The sequence below is a fragment of the Acomys minous genome, assembly GCF_964271855.1.
Source record: "Acomys minous genome assembly, chromosome: 6".
Classification (NCBI taxonomy): Eukaryota; Metazoa; Chordata; class Mammalia; order Rodentia; family Muridae; genus Acomys; species Acomys minous.
The window spans coordinates 70122409-70148984 of record NC_140487.1 but is presented as its reverse complement, the minus strand read 5'-3'; the positions used below and the strand labels follow the sequence as shown (position 1 = coordinate 70148984).

General features: G+C 47.4%; 1 protein-coding gene across 2 annotated transcripts in view; it reads right to left on the bottom strand.

Moving 5' to 3' along the window:
* CREB3L2 (cAMP responsive element binding protein 3 like 2) overlaps positions 1 to 26576 on the bottom strand; it is a 128277-nt gene that overhangs the window by 12883 nt on the left and 88818 nt on the right. The window contains exons 3-8 of one of the 2 annotated variants that reach the window (XM_084786823.1): positions 22723 to 22898; positions 21144 to 21231; positions 18232 to 18416; positions 14766 to 14912; positions 13659 to 13717; positions 12476 to 12544 (exon numbers count right to left, since the gene is read on the bottom strand). In XM_084786823.1, coding sequence (XP_084642949.1) covers positions 12476 to 12544; positions 13659 to 13717; positions 14766 to 14912; positions 18232 to 18416; positions 21144 to 21231; positions 22723 to 22898 — 724 coding nt within the window. The remainder of the gene's footprint in view (positions 1 to 12475; positions 12545 to 13658; positions 13718 to 14765; positions 14913 to 18231; positions 18417 to 21143; positions 21232 to 22722; positions 22899 to 26576) is intronic. The other variant, XM_084786824.1, reaches the window with a different exon arrangement.

Below are 26576 nucleotides of genomic sequence, written 5' to 3'. Positions count from 1 at the left end.
AGCATGAAGCACGGCAACCCCACCTCGCCCTCATCTGCTCCTGAGCAGCAAAGGCTTTCAGAAAAAATGCACACCATGATGCAATGTGTAAAAGCAATGCAAGGATTCTGGGATTTCCTTCAGGGCTTGCTGCCCAAATGCTGGAAACACAGGCAGGTTTTTTTTCCCTAAGGTTTGCAATTCTACATGGGGCCAGTCAAAGGCAAGAGTTCTCTTAGTTTAAGCAAATCAAGTGCAGGCTGGCTTTAAGGATAGTTTTCTTCTCTGTAGTATAAATGGTGGTCGGGTTGATGGATGATTCAGAACAGCCTTCAGCACACATGGTACAAGCTTTCTGGACTCAAAAGTAAAATCTCCCTGTGGTCCCATCTACTCTGTGTTTTTGCCTTGTGGAATAATCTCAAGACAGCACATGATATTTACTATGGAAGGCTATTATACTTAATCATACTTTTGGTCTTGGTTATATGAAATCACATGACCAGATGCAATTACTTATCAAAGTAGGGCATCCTTTAAACGCACACTGTATGGTGCTCAAGGCTGGGAAACACTGATAGCACATCCATTGTAAATTCTACTTTAAAAGTTCATAACCGAGAGTTCCTCCATTGTAGAACCTTCCTTCTGTCGTTGACTTTAATCTCTCTCCTACCAAAACTTCCCCAGAATGCCTCGGCAGTAGCCACCGGCACAAAGGCCCACTGCAGCATCAGCGGCTGAGTGACTGGTTGCCTGGCCACTGGCTGAGCAGAACTCATTCCACAAATTTGAGATTTTGCCAGACTTAACAGGCGTGGGATAGACTGTCATCTGTAATGTCAGCCTTCTGTCCCTTGCTAGGTGCTCTCTGAAGTCCCGGGACATATGTTCAAGTGAGCCCACAGATGGGACCACATCTTCCAAGGCATCAATCCTAAAGTCTTGGCCGCCTGCTGAACTCCAACAGGGGACTACTGGCTCCAGTGTTGGCTGACGCTTCTACTGGGTGCCTCGATTCTGCCTTGAGCACGCTTGTGCCAAGATGCAAGCTCAGCTGCGTGCTGCACACGAGTGTGTTTCCTCCCACCACCCAGCCTTCAGATAGACAGAACTTTCCCAGGCTGTACCAATGCCATCTACTTTGCTCCAATATCCTCCAGTGTTTTGGAAGCGAAATTGTCCAGGCTATTTTTTTTTTCCTATTTACCATCAAATATTCCGCTCTTCCTCTCTGGCCAGCGTCCATGTTCTTTTTTGAACTGCTGAGAAAACAGATTCCTCAGGACAGGAGAAACACTCCTCCCTTCCTGTTTCTTGTTGAGATTACTGGGATTAAGTGTCCCCTTTACTTAAGACAAATATTCTCCCAGGTCCCCTCCTCAAAAGGGACTTCCAGCGAGGCAGATATACACTGCAGAACAAATGCCACAGGTTCCACCTCAGCCCTCCCAGGTACAGGCGCCCAGTGCTGTAAGTTGGGGAGACTCATGGAAGGCTGGCCAGAGGAAGGCAGGAAGGCTGAGCTCACTGACTGGAGGGGCTGCACTTGGCATCCATCAGCTTAGCCTTCCCAGACTCGAGGACGATCACACACTGACTCAGCAGAAATGAAGCCTGGTCATTCAATGGGTCCTGGTTTCTAACAGTTTATAACGCAGCCCTTTAGGATGAGCAAACATGTAGTTTCAAACACATGCTTTGAGTCTGGAATTCTGGCAAAATGCAACAGATTGATGGCGTGCAGTTTGCTGCTGCCTTTCCTGCTGGGGTTGGAGAAGGTGGCATGAAATGATGATGATGATGATGATGGTGTGTGTGTGTGTGTTGTGTGTGTGTGTGTGTGTGTGTGTGCGCGCGCAACACTCCAAAGGCTCTGCCAGTCTGGAAGCCTGAATCATCCTGACAGGGAAAAGCAGGATAACTCAGCCACCTCAAGCATTCACACCGGCTCCTGTGAGACAACAAAGTCTGGGAGATTCATGCATAACCCTACAAAACCCATCATTTTTTCCCTAAGAAAATGAGCAGCGGGTGAGGTCTAGGAACCAACTGTGCTGCAGTTATGAGCAGTTGCCTCAGGGGACCGCACGAGTGAGCCCTGGGCCACGCCACCCGACTCCACAGCTTGCATACCTTCCAATGTGTACATCAGAGTCCCTCACTCAAACAGCTAATACAATTCACAGTAAAACATTTCTTAATTATATCTGCTTAACATCCAGTTGCACTGAGCCCCGTGGAGGGCTATGTGCATCGTTAGACACAAAATGTTACTATTTCAAATAACCACAGAAGGGAGGAGCTGCAACAAAACCCAGGGGAAAATAATGGGCCACAGGAACAACCAGTCCAATGGCAGTGACGTCTGTACCAGCTAACGTTCGGTAATAATGACACAAATACATGTGTGAAGATATACAGGTATATATATGCATGTATATACGCCTATATGTGAGTGTATGTGATTATGCATTCATGTATTCCTGTATGTACTGTGTATGATGTGTGTGTATGTATATACATGTGAGTACACTTGTATATATGCGTATGTTTGTGTGTATGCATGCCTGTGTGCCCATGTGCACCTGTGTGTACACTGTGTACATGTGTATATGTGTGTGTACACATGAGCACATGTGTACCTATGTGCATGCATGTGTGTATATGTGCATGTGTGTCTGTGTGGACATGTGTATATATGTATATAGCCATACACATACGTGTGTACCTATGTATATGGGTAAATATGTGTATGTATATTTATGTATGTATATTGTATACCTGTGTGTATGTGCATGTTTATATTTGTGTACCTGTGCATGCACATATGTGTATATGTATGTATGTACCTGTGTGTGCATGCATATACATGTGTGTGTATATGTATATGTACATGTGTATGGTGTATGCGCACATGTGTGTTATATGTGTACAAGTGTATGCTTTTGTGTGTATACATACATGTGTATATATATGTATATATGTGTGTACATATATATGTGCACCTGTATGTGTTTATGTATATGTATGTGTGTGTATATGTGGGTATGTATACATGCATGTGTAGGTTGAAAGTAGAAAGGGAACCGTGAAAGGGGAGAAAGTGTGGTGAATACAGGTGCCTGGGAAGCAGAAGGGATAGGGAACAGTGGTTGAAGAGAAGAAGCAGCAAGCACACTGAGATATGCATGAAAATGCCACAATGGAACCCATTGCTTTCTATGCTACCGTTAAAACAACTAATACAGGGAAATAATCGATAGGTGTATTAAAGGGAATGCACGCGATAGAGAGGCTCAGACGGGCCCTGCACAACTGTGGTGTCAGGAAGTCAAACCCAGGATTTATTTAGATAAATGGAAAAGATGAGGCCTCTTCCTCTGTCAGATGCTGAGGAGACAGATCGCCTTAGTGGCTGGCGCTTAGCAGTGCGCGGATGACATGTGGGGAGCAAGCCTCAGGTGGACCTCACCATGACAACTCCGTGTCTCTAATCAAGTTACTTAAGTTGTATGCAAAGCCAGTTTCCTTAGCCACATCAGGATCATGGGAGAATCCCTCTGCCTGGGGCATCTGGTTTGCTGAAGCAAATGCGTCTCTGAAAAGCACTTGCTGTCTCTTCACGGCTGACAGACAAAACAAACTTTTTTTTTCAAGACGGGGTCTCTCTGTGTAGCCTTGGCTGTCCTGGACTCGCTTCATAGCCCAGGCTGGCCTCGAACTCACAGCGATCCACCTGCCTCTGCCTCCCGAGTGCGAGGATTAAAGGCGTGGGCCACCACTGCCCAGCTGACAAAGCAAGCTTCTTTCTCAGAAAAATCTCAGAAAAGATATATGATTCTGAGGTGATATGGGGCTATGATGTGAGCCATGCTCTGATGCCTCTAGGACAGCTGTCACCAACTACAGTACTGAAGTTTGGGTAAAAACAGCCAGTCAGCCAGCCCGAAGGACTTGATGTAAGAAAGGTAGCTATCAGGTGAAAAATAAATATTATTTTAAAACTAGAGCTATGAAAAATATCTATAAAACAAACCTAATGGTGCCTCCAAAGCTCCATCTATACCTCCCACTAATACTGTATTTTGAATCATCAGTGAGAAAGGCCAATTATGGCTTAATGAATTCTTGGGCTTCTGGGATCAAGGTCTTAATTTAGAGGGAGAAACACTCTTAACATACATTTTTATCTGGGCCAACAGATTTTTTTATGACTTGTTAAATTGGAGTGTCCAGCTTGATTGAAAAATGTAGATTCTTGCCCTATTGTGAGGTGTAAAAATAAACTTAGTGGCTATCTTCATATATATCCTTGCATAAGAGCAGTCAAAGGGAGCTACGGCCTTGCCCCAGATAAAGCATCACCCTGTATCCCACACAGCCCTTCAAAGAAAACTGGGAAAAGCATTCAAAAGCATCCAAGAGTATGAGACATGATCTCGAAGGAACTGGAAAACCCGTCAATGGCGGGATGTTATCTTTTTATTTGACTTAATTTTGTTTTCTCCTATGCCCTTTATATCCAAGATGGACAGGGAAGAATAGAAAGTGAGAAAGATATACACCTAATGTAGGTAAGCCTTTGAATAGGAAGGGAATTCAATTCCCACTAGAGTCAGAAGCCAGAAAAAAAGACTACACTGATGGATCCCAGTGATGGGGTGGGAGATTCACCCATACCCTCTCTATACCTACCTCCCATTAAATCCTGTAGCACGCTGTACTAGAAACTGAACTCAATGGGTTATGGTGTGTGTGTGTGTGTGTGTGTGTGTGTGTGTACACGCACACTACTCTCTAGGTAAATCAACCTCTTTCAGAAGATGATGAAACCTCTTTATTATTATTATTATTATTATTATTATTATTATTATTATTATTATTATTGCTGTTATTAAACATCCTTATGAGTACCTAGAGTGATGCTTTCCAGATACTGACTCCTGAGCTCTTAGTGAGGCATGAGATCAGTAGGGTTGTGATTGGTGTACCATTTTAACAAAATGAAATCAAACAGAAAACACAGTATTAGGGAGCAACTGACAATGAATAATAGTAATGGATAATAGATACCCACTAGTTAGCTATAGACACATACATATATGCCTATGTGTTATGTTTTCTTTAGAAAATATAAAATATGAAGAGATTTTTGCCAAGGAAAGGTGTCAATGTAAGCCAGCTCACACACACTATACCAACAAGTCAGGGGCTCAATGGAACAGGTAAGTACCCATGTTCCTTTAAATCAAAACCCACCCACACTCATGCAAGTGTCGCCCTCCCCACTCTGCCTCTGCCCAGTCATAACGAGCTAGTGTCTGGCAAGTTCTGAGCCACAGATAAGGCCAAAACACCTACCCCATCGTGTGTGGAGGTGGCAGGGTGCAATAGTAACAATTAGAAATTGCATCAGAGTCTTTCACAAGGACCATGAATTTATCTCAGTATCTTAAACACTAAAGTGTGACAACTACACCTAATGCTCTTAAGCTTTAATGCCCACTCATTATATTCTTCTGCTTTTTGAGAAAAATTTGTGGGGCTCTGGCCCAAATAAAAAAGAGAAGTGATAGTGGGGTATTAGTGTCTCCTTTTTCTTTCTAAGTGAATTATTTTTTAAAACTTATTTTTATTTTATGTGTATTTTTGCGTCTATATATGTTTGTGTATCACATACATGCAGTGCCTTTGAAGGCCAGAAAAGGACATTAGGACATTAGACCCCTGAAACTGGAGTTACAAACAGTTGCAAGCTATCATGTGGGTGCTGGGAATCGAACCTGCGTCCTTTGGAAGAGCAGCTAGTGTGCTTAACTCCTGACTTATCTCTCCAGTCCTCTTTTGAAAGGATTTCTACATTATAGGACATTTACTTTACAAGTACCAGAGAGCATTTCTCAATTACTGCATTACCCAATGCCCTAGGAACACACAAAAGAGAATCATAGAATATTTACCAGGTCTGTGAGATTTCTAAATTCACCACTAAGTCACACTAAAATGCCTGTCTGATCTCTCTGGGGATGGGGCGGGGGGGGGCTCTGTGGTAGAGTTCTCAACACCTCTTTGAAGTCTGAGATATTTCCGTATGAAAAGAAAACACACCTCATACAACAGAGGGTATAGATACCGGAGAAAAGAAAAGTGAATTAAACCAAGATAAAAGTGTAGAGAGACGAAGCTTGTGTAATTTCTCTGTCTTCAATGGGTCCTCTGTATATGACAGAGGGTGGGCTCAGCCACTAACTAGTCCAAAAGAGATGAGAGGAACATACACACAGAAGACAGGATAGTGTGTAGGGAGGAATGTCATAGACAGTGCAAACAACACAGCTGTTCAGGCTCAACTGACACCCCGGTAAGGCAAGACATGGGCAAAGCCCAGTAGTCTTAACTGAAATGACTTGCAATAGGAATTCTCTCTCTCTCTCTCTCTCTCTCTCTCTCTCTCTCTCTCTCTCTCTCTCTCTCTCTTTCTCTCTCTCTCTCTTTTCAAGGCAGGATTTCTCTGTGTATCTGTGGCTATCTTGAACTTGCTTTGTAGACTGGGCTGTCCTCGAACTCAGAGATCCACCTGCCTCTGCCTCCTGAGTGCTGGGATTAAAGGCATGCACCACTATTGCCTGGCCTGTGTTAGGAATTCTTACACAGGGTTTAAGAATACCCCCAACTCCAGTGGCCTGAGGGAAGGTCCCGTGCATCCTGCAAGTCTTATGTCTTATCCTCACACACTCAAGTTGGGGCAGCTCTGTCCATAAGGCAGCACCAATGCCTGCGCCTTACAGTTTTCTCTATACCATGTTAGACTTCTGAATTCTGAAACTTCCAGACGTTGTCACCCCAACATCCTGAACCTGCACCCAGGCTGAGCTTGTCTCCCTTCTCCCTCAGGCCCTGACTCTGCCCCACAGCACAGGCCTGGGAAAGGACAGTACTCTGGTGTCCTGAAGAGACATCAGCAGTCCAATAGTCAGCCTTCAATGTCAGCTTGACTAGCATAGCCTAGGAGACACCTTAGGGGTGTCGGGAAGTCTTCCCAGAGAGGCTCAAGGTGGGACGATTCACCACCCACCAACTACCAACCCACACGCTGCAGTCCAAGACTGAATGCAAAGGGGAAAGTGGCAGACACCAGAGTGCCACCAGGTGAGGTGTGACCTTGTCTTACATCCAACAAACGATTCTTCTTCATGTTAGACTGTATTGTCTCAGACCATGGGCCAAAATAAAACCTCCTTTCTCAAAACGTTTTTGTTTTGTTTTGTTTTGTTTGCTTTTTGTTTGTTTGTTGGTCAGATATTTTGTCAGAACTGAGGAAAGTAACTTGTTTCAAGAAGAGAGCAGGGTGCTGTTCTCTGGGCACACCAGGACTGAAAGGCCTATTTTCCCTTCCACGTGGGCCCACTCTCAGGGCTGATTAATGAAGCTGGCAGCCTAAAAGGGTGAAGTAATATCTACCGCTGGGCAGAAAAGCCGGCTTCTTTACAACTCCCTTGTCACTGGGAGGACAATGCCCACCTGGATCTTTTCTGGGATGTGATAACAGAGAGAACTAATACGAATGTGTCAGTGGTCACACTGCCTGCTGTGCTGGGAGTAACAAGGTCCCCTGCCTTGGACTCAGGAACCTCAGACCTTCTATAGTGAGGCCAAATGAAATCTCAGGCCTGCCACTATGAAGGAGCACTCTCGAACTCTCTCCCCTCTCCCGGCGCACCCCCTACCACTGCCCACACACACACACACACACACACACACACACACACACACACACACACACACAACCTTCACAAAGAACTATCTTTGGCCTCAAGGGTTCCTAGCTCACCCTTTGGAGAACATACTTGGAGCAGAAAATCCACATAGACCCCGGAAATGGGTTCAGAGCATCTGGACAGGGACTTCTAAGATCCTGGGGACCAGCACTGAGTGTAAATTCTGGGGAGATGCACCCTGTTAGTCTTGCTGACTACTCATCCCATGCAGAGGGTGTGGCTAGAGGAGGGGCAAGCAGAGTCCTCTAAAGCAGAGGCCCCTCTTGGCCAGGTGTAAAGTTGCCCCACGCTGGGCAGAGGAGAGGGCAACAGCAGCAGGGAGGAGCAGATGGAAGTCAGGGCCAACGTCAAGTGGCTAAATTCCACTCCCCTTTTTACTTCCAATCACTTTTATGACTTTAGCTTCATTGGACCTTAGAGTGGCTGGCTAGCAGGGACAAAACACGTTCTCAAAAATGCATCTTAAGTTCCTAAAAGGGTCTGAAAGTCAAGGCAGGAGGAGAGAGCCTGCAGCACACAGCCTTTTAGAGGCAGAACAAAACAAGTGACGAACGGCACACGCTGAGCCACAAACACCTTTCCTGGAACGGGCTGGGTGGCTTATGTGGATCACTTAGGTAAAATGGCTATGGGGATAAAGAACAGGATGTCTCAGGACTAAGACAAGGGTGGGCCTTCCTGAGAGCTTGCATCCTGAGAGGTCAGCGATAAGCTCTGAGCAGCAGAGGAGGCTCCGCCAGCCGCTAAGTGCGAATACACTTGCTGATTGAGCTCAGGAGAAAGGGTCCCCCAGGGGACACCATCTCACTTCCATCTTCACTTCCTGGATGGCATGCAATTAGTGGATCATCTCAGGAAAGGTGTCGTGAAGGTGCACTTGCACTGTGTGTCAGCTCTGGGGAGAGGGGAAACAGGGCCACACACACCCTCGGCTAGCTGCCCCATCCAGTGTCCTGAGCTCAGAAAAAGGGGTCCTTTCCCGCAAGCAACCAGTCACATGTCAAGAGTGTATTGCCAAATCTAGTGCAAACAGAGTCCAGACGAGTACTCTTCACCTGGACACCTTGGATAAGCGTCATTTCCTCTAACGGTGAACTGCTCACTCACCCAGTCATGTCATGGGACATGATGGCGCTGTATCTCCCACCCACTTCTTGCAATCAGGGTTCATGTCCACACCTGCCATCTGTTTCTACGTCTGTCCAGCTGCCTCCAAAGGACAATGACGGAGAAGCATCAACAGTGGCCCAAACACAGCTGTGTGTTCCTCCAGGTCCAGGCCTGTACTTGGTTCAAACAGCATGTGATATGACGAGGAGTCCAGAGGCCTCCCCTACCTACCACCTGCCTCTCTGCAGCTGGTACTGGGGCACGGGGTTGTCGGTGTTTACACCACAGCCGTTTTGGCTCCTGTGGTCTTCTGAGCAAGGGGGAAAAAGGAGGGCAGAGGGGAAGCAGTGGGAAGGTGGCCCCGCCACAGACCACACTTCTACAGGAACAGATCTTTTATGTATTTGCCTCTTAAAGCCAAAAATCCATAAACCATAGTCCATGGATCCTGGTTATGATGACCCGAGATGCTCCTAGGTAAAACTATCTGTGGGAAGATTATAAGGAGCCAAATACCAGCTATGACCGCCAATAAGGTCATCCACCAGGAGTTGAGTTTGAGCCGGGAGAAGTAGCAAAAAACACCTAGGGGGCTCAGGAAGAGAGTGCATGGAGGTTCTTGGCAGTCAAGAGGCTAGCAAACTGGGGAGCAACCGGGGAGGCTCCCTGCTGTAGAAGTGAAAGAGCCTAGACAGACACAGGAAAAAAGAAAGCAAAAAAAAAAAAAAAAAAAAAAAAAGCTCAGAAACAAGAAAGCAAAATTGGCTCCAAGGGCTGGGAAGCCGGGGAAGTAAGGAGATGCTCATGAAAGGCTTCGGGGTGAAAGGTTCGCTGAGCTGATGATGCGCAGCAGGTCACGACACTTAATGACACAGCAACAAGACTCCTCCTGCTGGTTCTTATTTTGATCTAAAGCATTCACATGAGAGAAAAGGAGAGGTAACCACGTGTGTGTGTGTGTGTGTGTGTGTGTGTGTGTGGTCACTTACTCGACTACGGTGAAGATTTTCACAGTGTGCACTTATGTCAAATGATGGCCCAGGTAACGTCAAGGACATAACAGGCAAAACCCTTTCACTGCTTTGGCCGGTGCCGATATACTGGTTCTGACTCCAGTCGTGGACAACCACTGTCAGGGAAGGGCAACCACCAACGGCCTGATGTATAGTTATGAAACAGCTTCAGAGGAGGACTCGGTAGAAACAAATCTATGGAGAGTGAGCCCAGTATATGTTGTTCAGTGAAAAGCTTTTAATAATGAAATGTGCACAATGCAGACACATTCATATGAATGATGCCAGGAAGGAATGACAAATCCCAATCAAAGAATGTTGAGGTTTAAGTATGTATTCTGTATAAGTATATATTGCTTTTATGTGTGTATATGTGTGTACGTAGGTAGAAAAGTGTGTGTGTGTGTGTGTGTGTGTGTGTGTGTGTGTGTGTGTGTGTGTGTCCCAGAGGTATCATCCTCAGGAGATGTCCACCTTGTTTCTTGAGACAAGGTCTCTCACTGGCCTGAAGGTCAACCATTAGGCTGGGCTGACTGGCCCGTGGTCCCCAGGGACCCATCTGTCTATCTCCAGTGGGACTGTAGACATGGGTTCTAGCCCAATGGCCAGCGCATGAAGAGTTTGGGTAGCTGGTACTCCTTTAAGGGACAGGTGTGACAGTGTGCCCTAGGTTCCAACCTTTGCTGTGTTTACCTGACTTAAGCCAACAAACAAACAAACAAAGTTTAAGTCTGGTTGTGGGGGGGTGCATAGCTGTGACCCTAGCATTTGGTGGGTGGGAGCAGGGAGAGAGTTTTAAATGTTCATGATAATCAAAGAATAAACAAAGCAAAGCCAGATGGAGAAGAGAGGGGGGAACCTCTTTCCAGACCAGGTAGCCCGTGACCCCTCCTTCTCGGTCCCAGCACAAGCCCGCTGAGGCTTTGCTGCACCCTTGTGGCCAACAGGAGGCCTCACAGCAGAGCTGGCCAGAGGCCCCAGCCCACAGACTGAAAGAATAATAATAATATTGATGGGTTTCCGTCCTGCCTCTTCTCAGCTTAGGGGCAAATCTGTCCCTGCTTGGAAACGGAGCATCCATAGCAGCAAGTGAAGGGCATGGGGACAGAATGCTAGAGAAGTGGCCTTGAAGTCACCTCTACTGGTGAGAAGGTGGCCAGCTGGAGATGGGTGGGGGAGGGGGGACGGGACGACACACTCAGACAGAAGATGGGGGGGGGGGCGGTGAGCAGAGAGGAGCCCTACAGAGGGAGGACTTTCCATCAGGTTGGGGGTAATGTCACCAGGAGGAGGATGTCACCAGGATGATCCTGCCTTGCAGTGTGAGGACACTGCCGTCAGGGAAGGACACCTGACGCCCTCTGTGAGTGCCCCTTCAGATTAGCAAGAGGGAACCTAGCGGATTCCCACTGACAGCTTCTTGGCCTGGTGTTATGAGGACAGCAAACCACAGATACACAGGACACAGACTTCAAATGCGAAGTCGCTGTTGAAGGCACGTGAAGAGATTTAGCCAGACCCGTTACTTAGCCTTTGAAATTTTATCATTAAGCATCAATGCTAAACCAACTCATATTTTCTTAGGTTCCAATGAATATTTCTCTGCTTAATTTATTGGATCTATAATATCACTGAGGGTGACAAGATTCTTTGACAGGAAATGACCTTTTCAGAGCATGGGTGAGCACCACATGTGTCTATGAGCACACACTCTGAATCAAAGGTGAAGTGTTTTTCCCCAGCCTGACCCCATGCGTATGAACCAGTGTTAAGCCCAAGAGGATCCTTCTATATTGAAATTCATAGGAGGACTAGATTACTGAGTGGTTCTGGGCCAATTCTCGAACCTGAGTCCTAAACCTTGTCTATATAATAGTGATAATCTCACACACTGTGCCCCAAACAGCAACTGACATAGAAAATGTCCAAAGAATCAATCAGTTCAGAGCCACGGCTAACTTTTTCGAAATGAGACCGAAATGTAAGTCACTATATTTTTAAAACCAGGCCTGCAGAACCATGATGCTCTCTTTAAACTAATAAACGTGATCATTACTGAAATTAGCTGACACTAAATCCCAGTGACTCCTTGTCCACCTGTAAAACCGAGGGTCATTTTCAGGAGAATCAGACTTAGGGATTTTACTGTGCTCCAAGTCCCCGTTTAACATTTCTTTATTTTTGTTTTGTTTTGTTAGTGGTTCTGAGGACAGACCTGGGCTATAGTGCATGTTAGGCAAGCACTTTCTAGGACTGAGCCACAACCCCAGCCAACTGAGCCACGCCCCTAGCCAACTGAGCCACACACCCCTAGCCAACTAAGCCACGCCCCCAGTCAACTGAGCCACACCCCCACCCAACTCCCTTTTAAATTCTTTATTAAATAGTCCTTGCTATGAGCATCCTCCCCCACCGGCCATTCAAAAGTAAAGAACACGTATGTGGCATATGTGCACACGTATGTGGGGAGCCCACAAAGCAGGAACTGGCTGGTGATGCCCAGCTACTTGAGTATCCTGGCACAGCCCTCCTTTTGGTGGAACCCCTGCCGCTCCCACTCGGGTCCTGGACCATGACCCCTTCCACACTCACCTATTGGTGTTCTCCAGCACCTCCACCTTCTTCCGAAGCTCCAAGTTCTCAGTTGAGCAAGACTCCACTCTGTGGAGAGAGCAAGAAAGACGCTCAGCCCCTCTCCATAGGGCGGCTGCTCAGCCAGAGGCTTTTGGCATCACAGAGGAAGGAGTGAGGTGGTCAGTGAGGGAAGGCTGGGACAGCCTGCATGGAGAAGAGAATGAGAGTCCAAAGGGACGACCCGACCCGGCAGGCCAAGGCTCTCCTGAGGAAGGAGCTCCGGGCAGGGCACACGTAAACCCCGCCCAAGCACTTCAGCATTTCCCTGCCCCTTTCTGTGGCTCGCATCCATCATAAGACCGCAGAATGTAGAGCCACCAGCGAGCTGCACTCCCGGCCAGGTGAGATACAAAGCTTGGAGCTTGAGTGAAAGGCAGGCAGGACCAGCACCCAGGGCAGTGGAGTGCTGGAGGACACATGCCTAGAGAGGCGGAGAAGAGAGCTCCATACAAATAATCCTGATCAATGACACCCTAAGGACACAACGAAACATAACAGGGGCCCTTGATGCTACATCACCTACACCTAAGCCAGGTCATAGAAAGACTACTTTCCATAGAAACTTCCAGAACTAGTTAGAAGCCAGACGGTGTCTTACCTCACTTGTACAAGTGAGGAAAACACATTTGTGGGTGTTTTAGGGTCTCCTTCCTATCTCAAAATCACACCAAATGGTCAGCTGCAGAACTACACTCGGTTCACACTTTTCTCTGAGCCCTCAGGGCATTGCGGGGCTTTCAAAATAACAACGGGTGCCTTCATGTGTTTCTGCAAAAATTCTGTCTGCCCACAGTAGGCATTGCGGAGTACAGGAAATCCCAGAGTCTTGTTTGTATCACTTGAGGCCAGTAGGAGCTGGTTAAGCAACTCTGCTCCTGTGGACTGGAGCTGAGAGTCTCCTCTGAGGAGTTTCAGGAATGTTAAAACCTAAGGCTTGCTCAAAGAGGCTGGAAGCACTCAAGATCCTGGTCAGAGAGCAGTGATTGACAGAAGGTAGTTATAAGCAGTTTCTTCCACACGTCCACTAGGGGGCAGGCAAACGCTACTGATGCACTGCCGGGTCACGGAAGCCAAACCGAGCTCCGAGCCCTGCTTGATGAGTGAATGTTACCTAATAAACACAGCCTGTCAGTGAGCTTACTTTTTCTCCAGGCTGTCCATGTATTCTTTCTTCTTCCTCCTGCTTTCTTGGGCAGAAATCTGTGGAATAAGGAGGGAAGGGGGAAGAATTTCCACTTTTGTAAGTAAAACAGGAGTGAACGGGAACACGGGAGGCATCCTGCACAAGGCCCCCCTCACTTAGGCGGCAGGCTCCCCTTTGTTGTAACTTCCGATGACCAGCACTTATCACCGACTCTGGCTCAGGCCCAGACAGATCCTCTCAACAAGCCGACAAACTCCTGGGTCACAGACTGATCATTGAAATAGTTCAGAAAAAAATGATGTCAGCTCCGTGGTCCGCAGCTGGCTTGATTATCTATAAAGGCAGCCAGCTGGGCTTGGATATTTATAAACTGTCTGCGGGCTCTGCGTGAGGCTGAAGAGGTGTGGCTGGGGCTCTTCCTCTTGCCTGGAGCTCTCTTAGCCTTCCTCTGTCGCTCCTTTCGCTTGGGTCATAGCCCTGGAGGCAACAGATGAGCTCAGAGACTAGGTGGCTACTGAGCTCAGTTTTTAATCACAGACCACTAACAAGAAAAACAAACTTTTGCTGGGTGCTGGAGGCACACGCCTTGAATCCTAGCACCTGGGAGGCAGAGGCAAGGGGATCTCTATGAATTCAAGGCCAGCCTGGTCTACAGAGGGAGTTCCAGGACAGTCAAGGCTACACAGAGAAAACCTTGTCTCAAAAAACCAACCAACCAGCCAAACAAACAAACAAAAGAAAAAAAAGAAAGGAAGAAAAGAAAAAAAATTTAAGTAACTCAGAATAAACATATTGTTGCATACAAATTGCATATAGAGCAACTAGAAGAAAATATATACGTCATAAAAATCTAAAAGCTGAGATTTAAAAAAAAAACTGTAAAGGGAGATTCTTATATCTTCTCTTGCCTCTGTACAGGCTATCCTGCAAAAAGGAGTATACATACTAGTGTGAGTTCACGCCCACAGTGGGCGGGAGGATGGGCAGATAGTGTCTGTGCTCCTGACCTGACTACAGGAAGTCCCACTATGGACCTCGGGGGTCGGGGCTCGAGGGCTCAATCCTCCTGTCTGTCACAGGAATGCCTCGAGTGGAACAGCTCACCTTATTCTTGATTTTTCTCCGGATTTTCTTCAGGGCCTTCTCCTCAGATTTGGTCAGGGGCAGTTTGGTAGGAATAGGATAGCCCTCAGCAATCAAGGTCCTTTTCTCCTCCTCGGTCAGGACCAGCGGGCCAGATCCCTGGAGCTTCTGTGCAGAAGAGGGAGCGTCGAAAGGCCAGAGAGGAAAATAACTGAGAAATGGCCTCAGCACGAATGTGGAGAACCTGCTGCAACGTCTCACCGTGCAGAGAAAGGAACCTCTTACCATCCGGGTCAGGCATAGGTGTTTTGAAGTAAAAGCAAAGACAGAGAATATGTGCCCATGTGGGCAGTTTACCTAGTTACTTACGTGTGTGCGGTATGCGTAACATGTGCTATGTGTGTATGCAGCGTGTGTGTGTGTGTGTGTGTGTGTGTGTGTGTGTGTGTGCTGGAAACTGGAACTGGACATCAGACATATTTGTCTAGTTCTCTCTGCCTGTTGTAGTAAGGCAGGGTCTCCCACTGAACCAGCAGCTTGCTGGTTTTTTGTTTTGTTTTGTTTTGTTTTTTGTTTTTTTGTTTTTTTTTGTTTTTTGAGACAGGCTGGCCCCGAGCTCACAGCAATCTACCTGCCTCAGCCTCCCGAGCGCTGGGATTAAAGGCATATGCCAACACACCCTGCTTTTCTTTTTTTCTTTTCTTTTCTTTCTTTCTTTCTTTTTTTTTTTTTTACCTTGCTGTTTTCACTGAGGTCAAGCGCCAGGGCGCTCACTCTCAGGGGCTACTTGTCCTTATCCCCGAATGCTATCATGACAGACCCAGGCAGCCGTGCCTGGCTTTTTTGATGTGGGTGCTTGTGAGTCACATTCAGGTCTTCCTATTTGTAGAGCTAGTGTGCTGTCCCGCTCAACGGCCTCCCCAGTATCCTGTGTGGATGCTTTAAATCCAAGAATTCTAAATCAGAGGATAGACTGGAGAGGCCTCCATCCACCATTTCCCAGGAAATACCCCACTATCTAGCACAAATAAAGTAACAGTATAGAATTCACACCCCCACATCCCCCAGGGGCTTAAGGGTAACAGAAAATTCCCTTAGAATTCAGCTTCATTCAAGATGTTTTTTTTTTAACTTTTAAAGTTTGTTTGTTTGTTTATTTATTTATTTATTTATTTATTTAGTAGTGTTCTGCCTGCATGTGTGCCTGCAAGCCAGGAGAGGGCGCCAAGATCTCATTATAGATGGTTGTGAGCCACTAGGTGGTTGCTGGGAATTGAACTCAGGACCTTTGGAAGAATAGCTAGTGCTCTTAACCTCTGAGCGATCTCTCCAGTCCTTATTATTTAGTTTGATTTTATGTTCATTGGTGTTGCATGTATGTCTGTATGACAGTGTCATGGATCCCTGAACAGGAGTTACAGACAGTTGTGAGCCGCTACGTGGGTGCTGGAATTGAACCCGGGTCCTCTGGAAGAGCAGCCAGTGCTCCTAACTGCTGCGCTACCTCCTCAGCCCCTCATTCAAGACTTTTATTGCTTTCTTACTGAAGGGCTAATTTTACGATCAGCTCTCTCCACACCAAGGTTCCTCTTCCCCTCCTCTTACCGCTCAGGGGCCTGAAGTCCCAGACATACACCAGCAGGCATTTTCCATGGAAGTGCAGGCTCCCAGGAGTCCCACACTGCCCATCAGCAATGAAAATGAGAAGACAGCACACAGCGATGTGTTTGCATTAGTCACACACACGCTGACTCACTAGTGCCTAATCCCAATGCTCCCTGTTATGGAGGACTGCAAACTCACACTCCATCTCTAAAGTGGCTTAGGACTGAGACAGTAGGCCTGAGGTGACACCCGTGAAATCTTGAGAGCAGTCCAGTGCTAAGCTGTGATGCTGACTGAAGGAACATCCAGCTTTTAGAGAAAGAGAGCCCTTGTGGGTGTATGGCATGAGAGCAGGCTCAGAGTGGGAGACTCGGACGGAGGCTGCTCCCTGGAGAAGTGGTGGCGTAGAGAGATGAGGAGTGAATTCTGAGCAAAGGGCAACGATGCGCTCAGAAAATAACCTGAGATGCCTCTGCCCTGAGCAGGTGAGCTCGGGACGCTGACACAGCAAAGGGGGAGCTGCTGAATACAGGCAGAGATATCGGGGCTTCACGGGGCGCACAGACAGCCAACACATGGGAGCAGGGAATCCCCTCCCCCAAGTGTGCAAACTGGGTTCATCTTGGGAAGGGGATGCAGGCACAGAGGACGGCAATAATTTCTAAACAGGTTCAGATAGAAAAGGCAAGAAGGGCAAGCAAAGTCCTTTGTTCTTGGTGACAGTGACATATTCTTAAGATCTACAGTTTATGGAAACAAGTGAAACCTCAAAGCTTCCAAAATTATACTGATGGGTTTCTTGAAATATTTCATTTATTTTTGCTAGTCATGTACGTTGCATGCATGAAATGCACAGAGAATAAAATATAACGTTTCAAATTTGTTAATCATAGTATTAAGTTTAAAGATCCACTTGTAATCCTTAAGACTCCATAGGAATCAGATTCCCTCTTTTGAACAACAAAATGTGAATTCTCTACCCCTCCTTGTCACATGTGCGTGGGATGAATGATGACCTGTGATTTCGTCCAGGACCCTGAGTCAAGACCCCCCCCCCCCAACACACACAAAGAGTAAACTGTGCCTTTGAGCTTTTGACATCAAAAGACCTTAATCTCAGAGAGACTTTCTTTTCAAATTTCACCCAAGAATGCTTATCTAAAAGATGAAAGGCATTTCCTACTGCACACTAAGTGAGGATCATCGACATTAATGCCAAATGTTTATGGTATAACTTTGAGGGAACAAGAACAGAAATGTTATGCCTTAGGCTTCTAGCCCGGGGGTGGGGGGGGTGGGGGATGGATAAAAAGTGGACCTGCATATAAAAAGAGATGTCCTGAGATCTGTAGGCAGGTCTTTATAAACATGTTCTGTAGGGTTCTTACTACGCCCCCCCTTGATCCTGTGGCTTGAATCCAGTGTGTTCCCACCTGCAGGCTTGGTCCTCAGTATGTACTGTTGAGGGGTGTGAAGAATACACATCAATGCCCTTTTCTCAGGAGTGAGTTGGGTCTCACAGGACTGGATTAGCTACAATGGGGGGTGTGCGGCTACCACATCCTCCCTGCCTCTGTTACACGTGTCCTTCCCATTCCCTGCTTTTTGGTTCTGTTTTTTTTTTCTGCCATGCATGGAGCATCTTCTCCAGAGGCTAAGCAAACGCAGCCGCCATGCTCTTAGACTTCCCCGCCTCCAGGACTGCGCGCCGCCAAAAGTAACATCTTTCCTTCCTAACTTACTCAGTCTCGGGTTGTTTGTTACAGCAACACAGCACGGACAAAGCCTTCTAACCATTAAACCACAATTTCATTACAAGGATGAAAAAAAATCATACTGAGAGGACTCCTGGCTCCCCCAGAAGGGCTGCCCAGATACTTACATGTGGAGCCGTGAGGAGAGGAGATGCAGACAAGGCAGAGGGGCCCCGGGCCATGGCTCTGGCAGGGCTGTGGGCCTGAGACAGGCTGAAGGGATGCAGGCGTGGGTTGGGGCTCAGGCTGCCCTCCGAGTCACTGCTGTGACTACTGGGTGGTGTTGGTGGTAAGTGCAGTTGATCCACAGAGGCTGAGGAGAAGGAAAGTTCATTTCATCCAGTGCAGAAGAGGAACTCAAGACTCAGGGGCCACACAAACACACAACGCGTGTCTCCACACGGGAAGCTTGGGCAGGGCATGGAGCGGGGACTCTCTGGGCTGACCTAGAAAGTTCTTTAAGGGTTGACGTAGTGAGGAGAGGGGAGCCAGGTTACAGAATAGCATAGCCAGTAGTCCTTGCTCTGTATGAAAAGCGAGAGAAAGTGAATGTAGAATCACACTTACGAGTCCTAGCACAAAACTAACCTAGACAGCCATGTGCACACGAGACACTAACGAAAGGATGACCCCCTGGGATGGCCTGGGAGGACGGGTGCCCCTGGCACGGTGTTGACAGGACTTTTTTTTTACTCTGCTCTTTTATAATTTTAGTTTTGTGACATATCCTGAGGTGGGTCCCCATGTGTCCTGGGCTGGCCTTGGAGTCTGGAGAGCTGAGGACGACCTTGAACTTCTGGTCCTCCTGCTCCTACTCTGCAATGCTGAGATGGTAGGTAGCCTCCGCGGTCCTGGTTTCGTGTAGCACTGGGGGATGGTGGGGGGTTTCTCGCCTGCTATACCAGCACTCTATTGACAGAGCTACAGCCCCAGTCCTGCTGGAGGCTTCTCAGAGCATGTGCACGGGCTGGTACGCAAACCGTGTTAGCAATGTGCAGCTTTTTTTAAAAAACAGTCTTTTTGGAAACTGCCAACCTGAGAGCTCTCGTGGAATTCTTGGAGAAAAGGCCCCTTTGTTTCTGGAGGAATAGGCCTGGTGAGGTCAGCAGGCAGGAGGCCAGGCATTCTTCACACAGAAACCCTACAGCTGCCATTAGACGGGTAAGTAGTCACAGGAAAAAGAGATGAGGGTGCAAGGTGCCTTCTCCCCTAAAGTCTTTCTTCAGGGTACAGTCCCAGGACTGAGAGGGCCCCCTAGGTGTCTGGCTAGCACCTCCATTTGGAATGAGCTTCTAAAGGCTAGAGGGAGGTCATCACCTGGGGTCCACCTGCACAGAGGCTCTGTGAGCTCTGTCTCCCCCACCCCAACAAGATTTTTCTGTTCTGCCAGCCACTGTGTCTGAGGGAGATTACATATGAGGGACCCGACCTAGGGCCCCAGCTTTCTGCAGCATCTCTGTATCCACAGGACCCTTGCATGCTTCACAAACCCCAGTAGCTCAGGGGTAGGCTGAGTAAGACCCTTTAACACAACACATGCTTGCCTAGAAAGTAGGCATACCACAGCCAAGGGTCCCCCTGCGCCATGAATACACGACACTGTACGTTAAAAGGAAGAATTGGTAAAAGCAAAACTTCAGGAATCAGATTAAGCTATGGGAGACCCCAGCAGAACTCTCAAGGACTCCAAGAGTTCCTCTGTCTCCTGGCCTGGCATCTAGGCAGGGGATAGCCCACAAAAGAGAGATGCAGGCTGACAGGAAAAGCCTGCCCATCTGGCCACAGGTGCCTCAGGATCAGATTTCTAAACATCCATTTGAAATGTTGCTCTCTGCCTGCAGAAGGAGCCGGGGACAGCAAGTTAGTCTGCCTAGAAACTTTGATGTGCACAAGGCTATTCTGTTTCTTTATCTGTCTTTATCCGGGATAAAGAGAAAGGATTGCCATTTCTCCTCCAGTGACCCTAGAGCCTGCCACCACTATGGGGACCTATTGTTCGGGTTGTGGCACTTTCTGAACCATATCACAACATACTAAAAAGAGCAAGATACGTTTGGTGGTGGTAAGCAGCCATAAAGATGAAAGAAACTGGCTGGAAGCCGACTATAAGGCTCAAAGGCATAAATGTAGGCCACTTGATGCCAGAAACAAAGACTCAATGCAGATATAGGTGGATAATAGTGCCTTTAACTGCTAGACTGGAAAGGGCCAACCCTGATTCGGTGGTCTCAAATCCAGCCCTGAGTCGAGTTCTAAAGGAACGAAGGTAAACTATACTCCCAGGTGTGCTCTTTTGCACACTGTGGCACGCACACCTTCTCTGTAACTGTGTGTGCTGACTTCCGTGTTGGCCGTGCAATGAGCTATCCACCTTCTCATGTATTGTAATAAAAGGAAGGTGCAGCAGCAACAGACACAGAAAAGAGTGGGCTCTGTGTGTTTCGTATAATGAGGCACTGACGGCTTTCTGTGCCCCGCCCCCTGTGCCTAGGATCCCAGCTCAGTCTCATGGGAGAGCCAAGAGGGGGAAAGTCAGGACAGACGTAGAGAACGAACAAAAAGTAAACACCTCCAAGAATGGCATCACTGGGTTCTAAATGAGTAACAAGGAACCCAAGGAAGTACACCGTGGGACCACGAACATTAGCAAGGACAGGAGTTCATCCTAGCTACCACCCAAGCAGAACAGCCAAACCAGCCCTGGTTGTGTATACACATCGCGACTTCATTTAAGAGGGCTAAAAACCAAGTTTTAATTCAGCCAGTGCCACTGTGGACTGCTGTGTATGGGGGGAGGAGGGGGCGCCAGTGGGTTCACACAAGGAAGGCACAAGGAGACGTGGGTCTTATCAACCACACGCATGTCACAGCAGTCAAAAAACGGGTCTAAAACCCTATCCTTGGCTCGCATCAAACCACCTGATGCTTAGCTGAAAATAAAGGAGATGTAGAGAAATAATTTTATTATGTATCTGTTTAGCTTTCAAAACGTTTCCTTCACACCTGGAACGTGACAGGGAGAGGTGATAGATAAGCGCACCTTCTTTAGGGGAAAAGTTTAAGAACTGATCCACTTCATGAGGCTCCAGCTTAATCTTAGGAATAAGTGTCTGGCACGAGGAGTCCACCTGGAAAAAAGGAATTTCAAAACATGAGTTCTTTAACTTAGTAACCGCCTTCACAAAACAGGGGGCTATTTGTCAACTGTGTCTTACTCTGGGGCCAGTACAGTAAGGCACCTGCTGTTCCTTCTCACAGCCAAACCTGGGCCCTGCCAACTCTAGCTAAAAATCTAAGGCTCATTCATTATTGCTATCGTTGTGATAAAGACAGTTATGGTAAAATAGTCTGGTAAAATTTCAAAGAATCACAGGCCTTCAGTTCGGCCTGCAATAGGACAATGTTGCCTCAGGATGGATGCCGTCCCTCCAGACTCCTCAATGACTGATAACAGCATCAACTATAAAATGCGCATGGGGGAAAATGAGAGAAAAAAGCAAGAGGTTACACACATACTTACTTCAAAATCAACTGAGGCTGGAAGATGTGGCTCAGCAGTTAAGAGTGCCTGCTGCTCTTACAGACCTGGGTTCGGGTTCAGTTCCCAGCACCCGCACAGTAGCTCACAACCACCTGGAACGTTGGTTCCAGGGGATCCGCTGCCCTCTTCTGAGCTCAGTGATTTCATGTACACATGTACATACACACACACACACATACACACAGACACACACACACATACACACACATCAACTGAGCCAAAATCTTGTGGAGCAAGGAGACTGATAGCTATGTCAGAAGCTCACCCAGGACCCAGAGAGGTACTGAGAAAGGAATCCTAAGGTCAGCTGCAACCCAGGTCTCTATAACGAGGAGGCTGCGTGCAACGCTTTTGTGCCTCTCCCAGTATGTTACCTTCTCAGGACCAGACAGACACTGCATCTTGCTGACAGGAGATGTGACTACATGGATATTGCTGGAGCCACTACAACCGAGGCTCTGAACTTAGAACTGGAAGATGCACAGGCATGACTCTGGTCCACCCTCAGACACTGAAAACACCCAGGGAGAGGCAGAGTCCAATTAATTTCTATTTTCCATAGCCAAGGGCTTAAGCAAGGAGGGAACTCCTGCCTTCTTATAATCTCCACTGGTACCATCGTAACACGTGTGGATCAGCGGGTGGGAGATTCCTGGGCTAGGTCAGAGCAACTCAGCAGGGAACTATAAAAGGAAAAGTCTACATAGAACCAGCATTCACAGTCACCATGGCACCGCATGGTGTGGACTTTACCATAACCTCCACCATGCTTCTCCCACTGGAGAGTGAAAGTCAACGCCACGGGCAACTTCAATCCTTTCCCCACGGCTACTCATCTGCGGTTTTAATTTCACCGTGGCTTTTTCTGCACAATGCCTTTCAAAGTTATCATCATCAGTGTTGATAACAATTAATATATTCTTGATACACTTGTGCATACATACATACATGGATGCATGCAAACATACATAGCTGTTCTCCCTCAGATGCATGTATCTCCTAGGATACATGCCTTATCGGAGACTACAGATCCCTGCCTTCTGACGTCTATATTTATAAGGAAGAAAACTGGATATACCCCAGCATTCATATCCAAAGGGGACTCTTCTTTTTCAAAAGGAGTGGAAATGGCTGTGATGGTCAGAGTGACCGAGGGCACAAGTCCTGGGGGCTGCTCCTCGGTGATTGGCTCTGTCTTGATGGTGGCTGTAGGGAAGTCTGTAGACAGGTACCATTTCTCATTCTCCACCTCCTCTGTGGGAAAAGGACAAGCCGCATGTGAGCACATCTGGGCACCAGGTAGAAGCGAGACCCGTGTCCACCGACCACTCCTTGACCAAAGCTCCAACAAAGGACCACGGAGAGAAGAATAAAGGGAAACAGTATGTGAGAGGAGATATACAGGGATGGGGAAATGAATGGCTAAAAAAAAATTTTTTTTTCACTATTTGTGCACAGCTGGATATGATAAGCCTGAAAGAATGGTGGGAAGGTTCCATGGAAAAGCTAGAAACTGGGAGTGCTGGTTTGAGTGAGAATGTCCCCCCACAGGCTTGGGTGTCTGAGTACTTGATTTCCAGTTGGTGGCGCGGCTTGGGGTTGAGGAGGCGTGGCCTAACTGGAAGAAGCCAATCACTGGAGGTAGGGGCGGGGCGTGGACAGTGAGGTTTCAGAAGCACATGCCATTCCCAGGGCACCCTCCGTCATCGTGCCTACAGCTCAAGACATGAAGCTCTCAGCTCTCAGCTACTCCCGTCATCATCGCTATTACCTGTTGCCACAACCCCTTGCCGTGACTGACTCTAGCCCTCTGGAACCATCAGTCCAAGTAAGCCGTTTCTTCTACGGGTTGTCTTGGTCATGCTGTTTTATCACAGTAAAGGAAAAACAGCTAGTACCCTGGGCTTCCCCGGGAACTGCAAGAAAGAAGCTAAGTGGGTGGAGAATAAGATGGGAGGGAAGGTTTTTAAACACGTAACAGGAGCCAGTCGTGGTGGCACATACGTGCAATCCCAGCACTGGGGAGACAGAGGCAGGAGGATCTCTGTGAGTTTGAGGCCAGCCTGATGTACAAAGTAAGTCCTCCAGGACAGCCAAGGCTACACAGAGAAACCCTGTCTCAAAAAGCAAGCAAGCAAGCAAACAAACAAACAAGTCCCTTTCCTATTATATTTGCCAGGTGGGGGTGGCACACACACTTTTGTTCCCAGCACTGGGGAGGCAGAGATAAGCAGAGCTCTGAGTTCGAGGCCAGCCTGGTCTACAGAGTGAGTTCCAGGATAGCCAGGGATACGCAGAAAAATCCTATCTTAGAAAAACAAAACAACAAAAAAGACCTCAAAATGTAATGGAAGGTTTGGTTTCTTTACAAACTTTTGAAACATATTTATGTTATGTAATTTTTTTTTTGTTTCAATCCCAAGTGTGGGATTTTAGTTTGGGCTTTAGCTTGTTCACAGCTGACGACTGCCTTACCAGCTGGAGTTAGTTGAATTCTGAGGACTCTAAGGGGTATGAAAAAGAGAGCCTAAAGGGAGAGCGGCTGACTGAGGACTACCTTCTGTGCTTACTATTGACTGCTGAGATTGGCACTGCCCCCAAAAGAATCCAACAGCCCTACCCAGCCAGAAGAAGGAAAGGGGTCTGTGCTCTGTTTTCTTCCTTCTAACCTTCTTTCTCTCCTACCTAGCGTTGGGGGTTGGAAGGGAGATAAAGGCGTTTAAGAACCCTAAACACAGTAGGTTTGTGAAAAAAAATCTAAGCCTACACACAAACGTGTGGCATGTTATACTTTTCAGTTTTCAAACCAAGTAAATATGCTATTTATTTAATAGTAAATAAATATGGTCAAAACTAAGAGAGAAAAAGAGGCTAACGGTTGGCAAGCAAGGTCTCACCACAGAGATGTCACAAACGGTTACTTGTTTTCTTCCTTCATTCGTCTCTCCCTCCTGCCCCCCTCTCTCCTCTCTTTCTTTCTTGAGTTCCCAATCCCTATATTTTTGCCCTCTTCTTTTTCCCCACTTATGTCTCAAACATAACTAGACTTCAAAGACACTGCACAGACCTCTAGGAAAGTTCTGGGTTTGTCTGGCTGAAATAGATTTAAAAAAAAAAAAAATCCAGGCGAGCCTAGGTCCTGTAGTGTTGCCAAGGCTTTTGTGAAGATCCCTGGGCCTGGGGAGAAAGCCTGTGGAGATCCTCAGCCACCGGACACACACTGCCCTGGCGTTTGAGCTGCATCAAATTGCTTGAGAGAAAATTATTCTGCCCAGCCCTATAGGAACAGAGGGTGGGGTAAGGAGAGAGAGAGAGCCAAGAGTCTGGAAACATGCAGAGAAAAAAGAAAGGCCAGCAGCTCCCAAAGTCCACAGCCTCACCAGACACCAGATGTAAGAAGATGGGGCCTACACAAAGCAAACATGTTTCTCAGATATTTGAAAACAAGCCTTGCCTGCTTGGTGGCCCATAACTGTTCAGGGGTGCAAAGCAGTTCCCACTGTGAACACGCACTCAAGGATATGACGCTAATTTTCATATATATATACACACATACTTGAAAAATCACACAGAACAGCTAAGGAGGAAAACATGGGAACGGTGGCAAAAAGCAAAAGTTAACAAAGATAAACTTGAACCCCATAAGCTACTTCCTTCAAGCACAGAAGAGGTTAGGTTCCCACTCGTAAGGTGGCATTCCGTATTCAGAGCGGGTTTTGTAAACTGCTGAGTATCTGGTGTCAGGGGGGGGGGGATTTCCGCCACAGGGTGTGGGCGACATCCTGGACCCCGAGAGGCTAAGGAGGGAACAAAGGGTCTTTTAACGGCTGGCAGAGAAGGGAGACCACGCCGTGCTTGACACGCAGTCCTGCTACCCGGATGGGCACCCTGCTCGGCTTATAGAAACAACTGAACCACAGGCCAAAAGAAGCCTACTGACTCTCCCGCAAGGAGGCTCGGAACTAGATGGCTGTCCTTAGCAAGGAAGCCAGAGGAGACAAACTAAGACAGAATGGGGGAGGGAGGGAAAGATGGAGAGAGGATGTAGATCACAGAGGACAGAATAGGGGTGGGGTGGGCAGAGAGATGGGGTGGGTCCCTTTCTCCTCTCAGCAGTGAGATGCTGAAGCTGCTCATAGACTGAACACTGTTTGCCACCAGCAGAAGCCACAGGGATAGAGTGGGAAGAAATTGAGCCCTGAGTATACTAAAATGAAGGGGCAAGGAACACCTCTGGGAAAAACGACCTCATGCAATGACCAGCGAATTGTGAGGTAAGGTCACACGTCCTGACGTTACAAACAAAGTGAGTGTGATCCAATTTAATTGACAACACACACACAATAGGCAAAATTAAATGAACTTGAGAATATAATTGAACTTGAAGCCCAAAAGAAGATGAAGTCGGTTCTTCTGGTCGAGCAGAACCATTCTCAACAGATAAGAGAGTGTAGGAAACAGGAAAGGACAGTATTTCCTCTTCCTGCTGAGCCCCTGGTCCTATAAAAAAAAAAACATAGTCATCGTCGTCTTGGGAGCAGAGGCTACAGTGCAAGCAACCGTAGCTGAAAAGGAAGCTCACTGTCTTGAAGACTATGGACGTCTTCCAACTGAGAGGTCCAAGGCTCTGTCTGCTCCCCTGCGCTCTGATGAGGAGAAACAGCTGGCATGGCTTTCATGTGCCCATACTGCGGTTTCGTCCTCCGTCTTGAAGGTGTTTGGCGTTAAGATGAAGCTCAGGCTCAAATGTGTCATTTTTACAGATGCTCAGATGGACATATCTAAGCCACCTGAGGTCAGAGCCTGGGTCACGGCATTCCTACCAGCACTCGTAAAGGAAACATGTCAGCACATGGGTGAAGATGCAGGCGTAAATATGCTCAGTGCACTCTTACTTAGAAGGACAGAACATGGGAAACAGCAACCCATGAC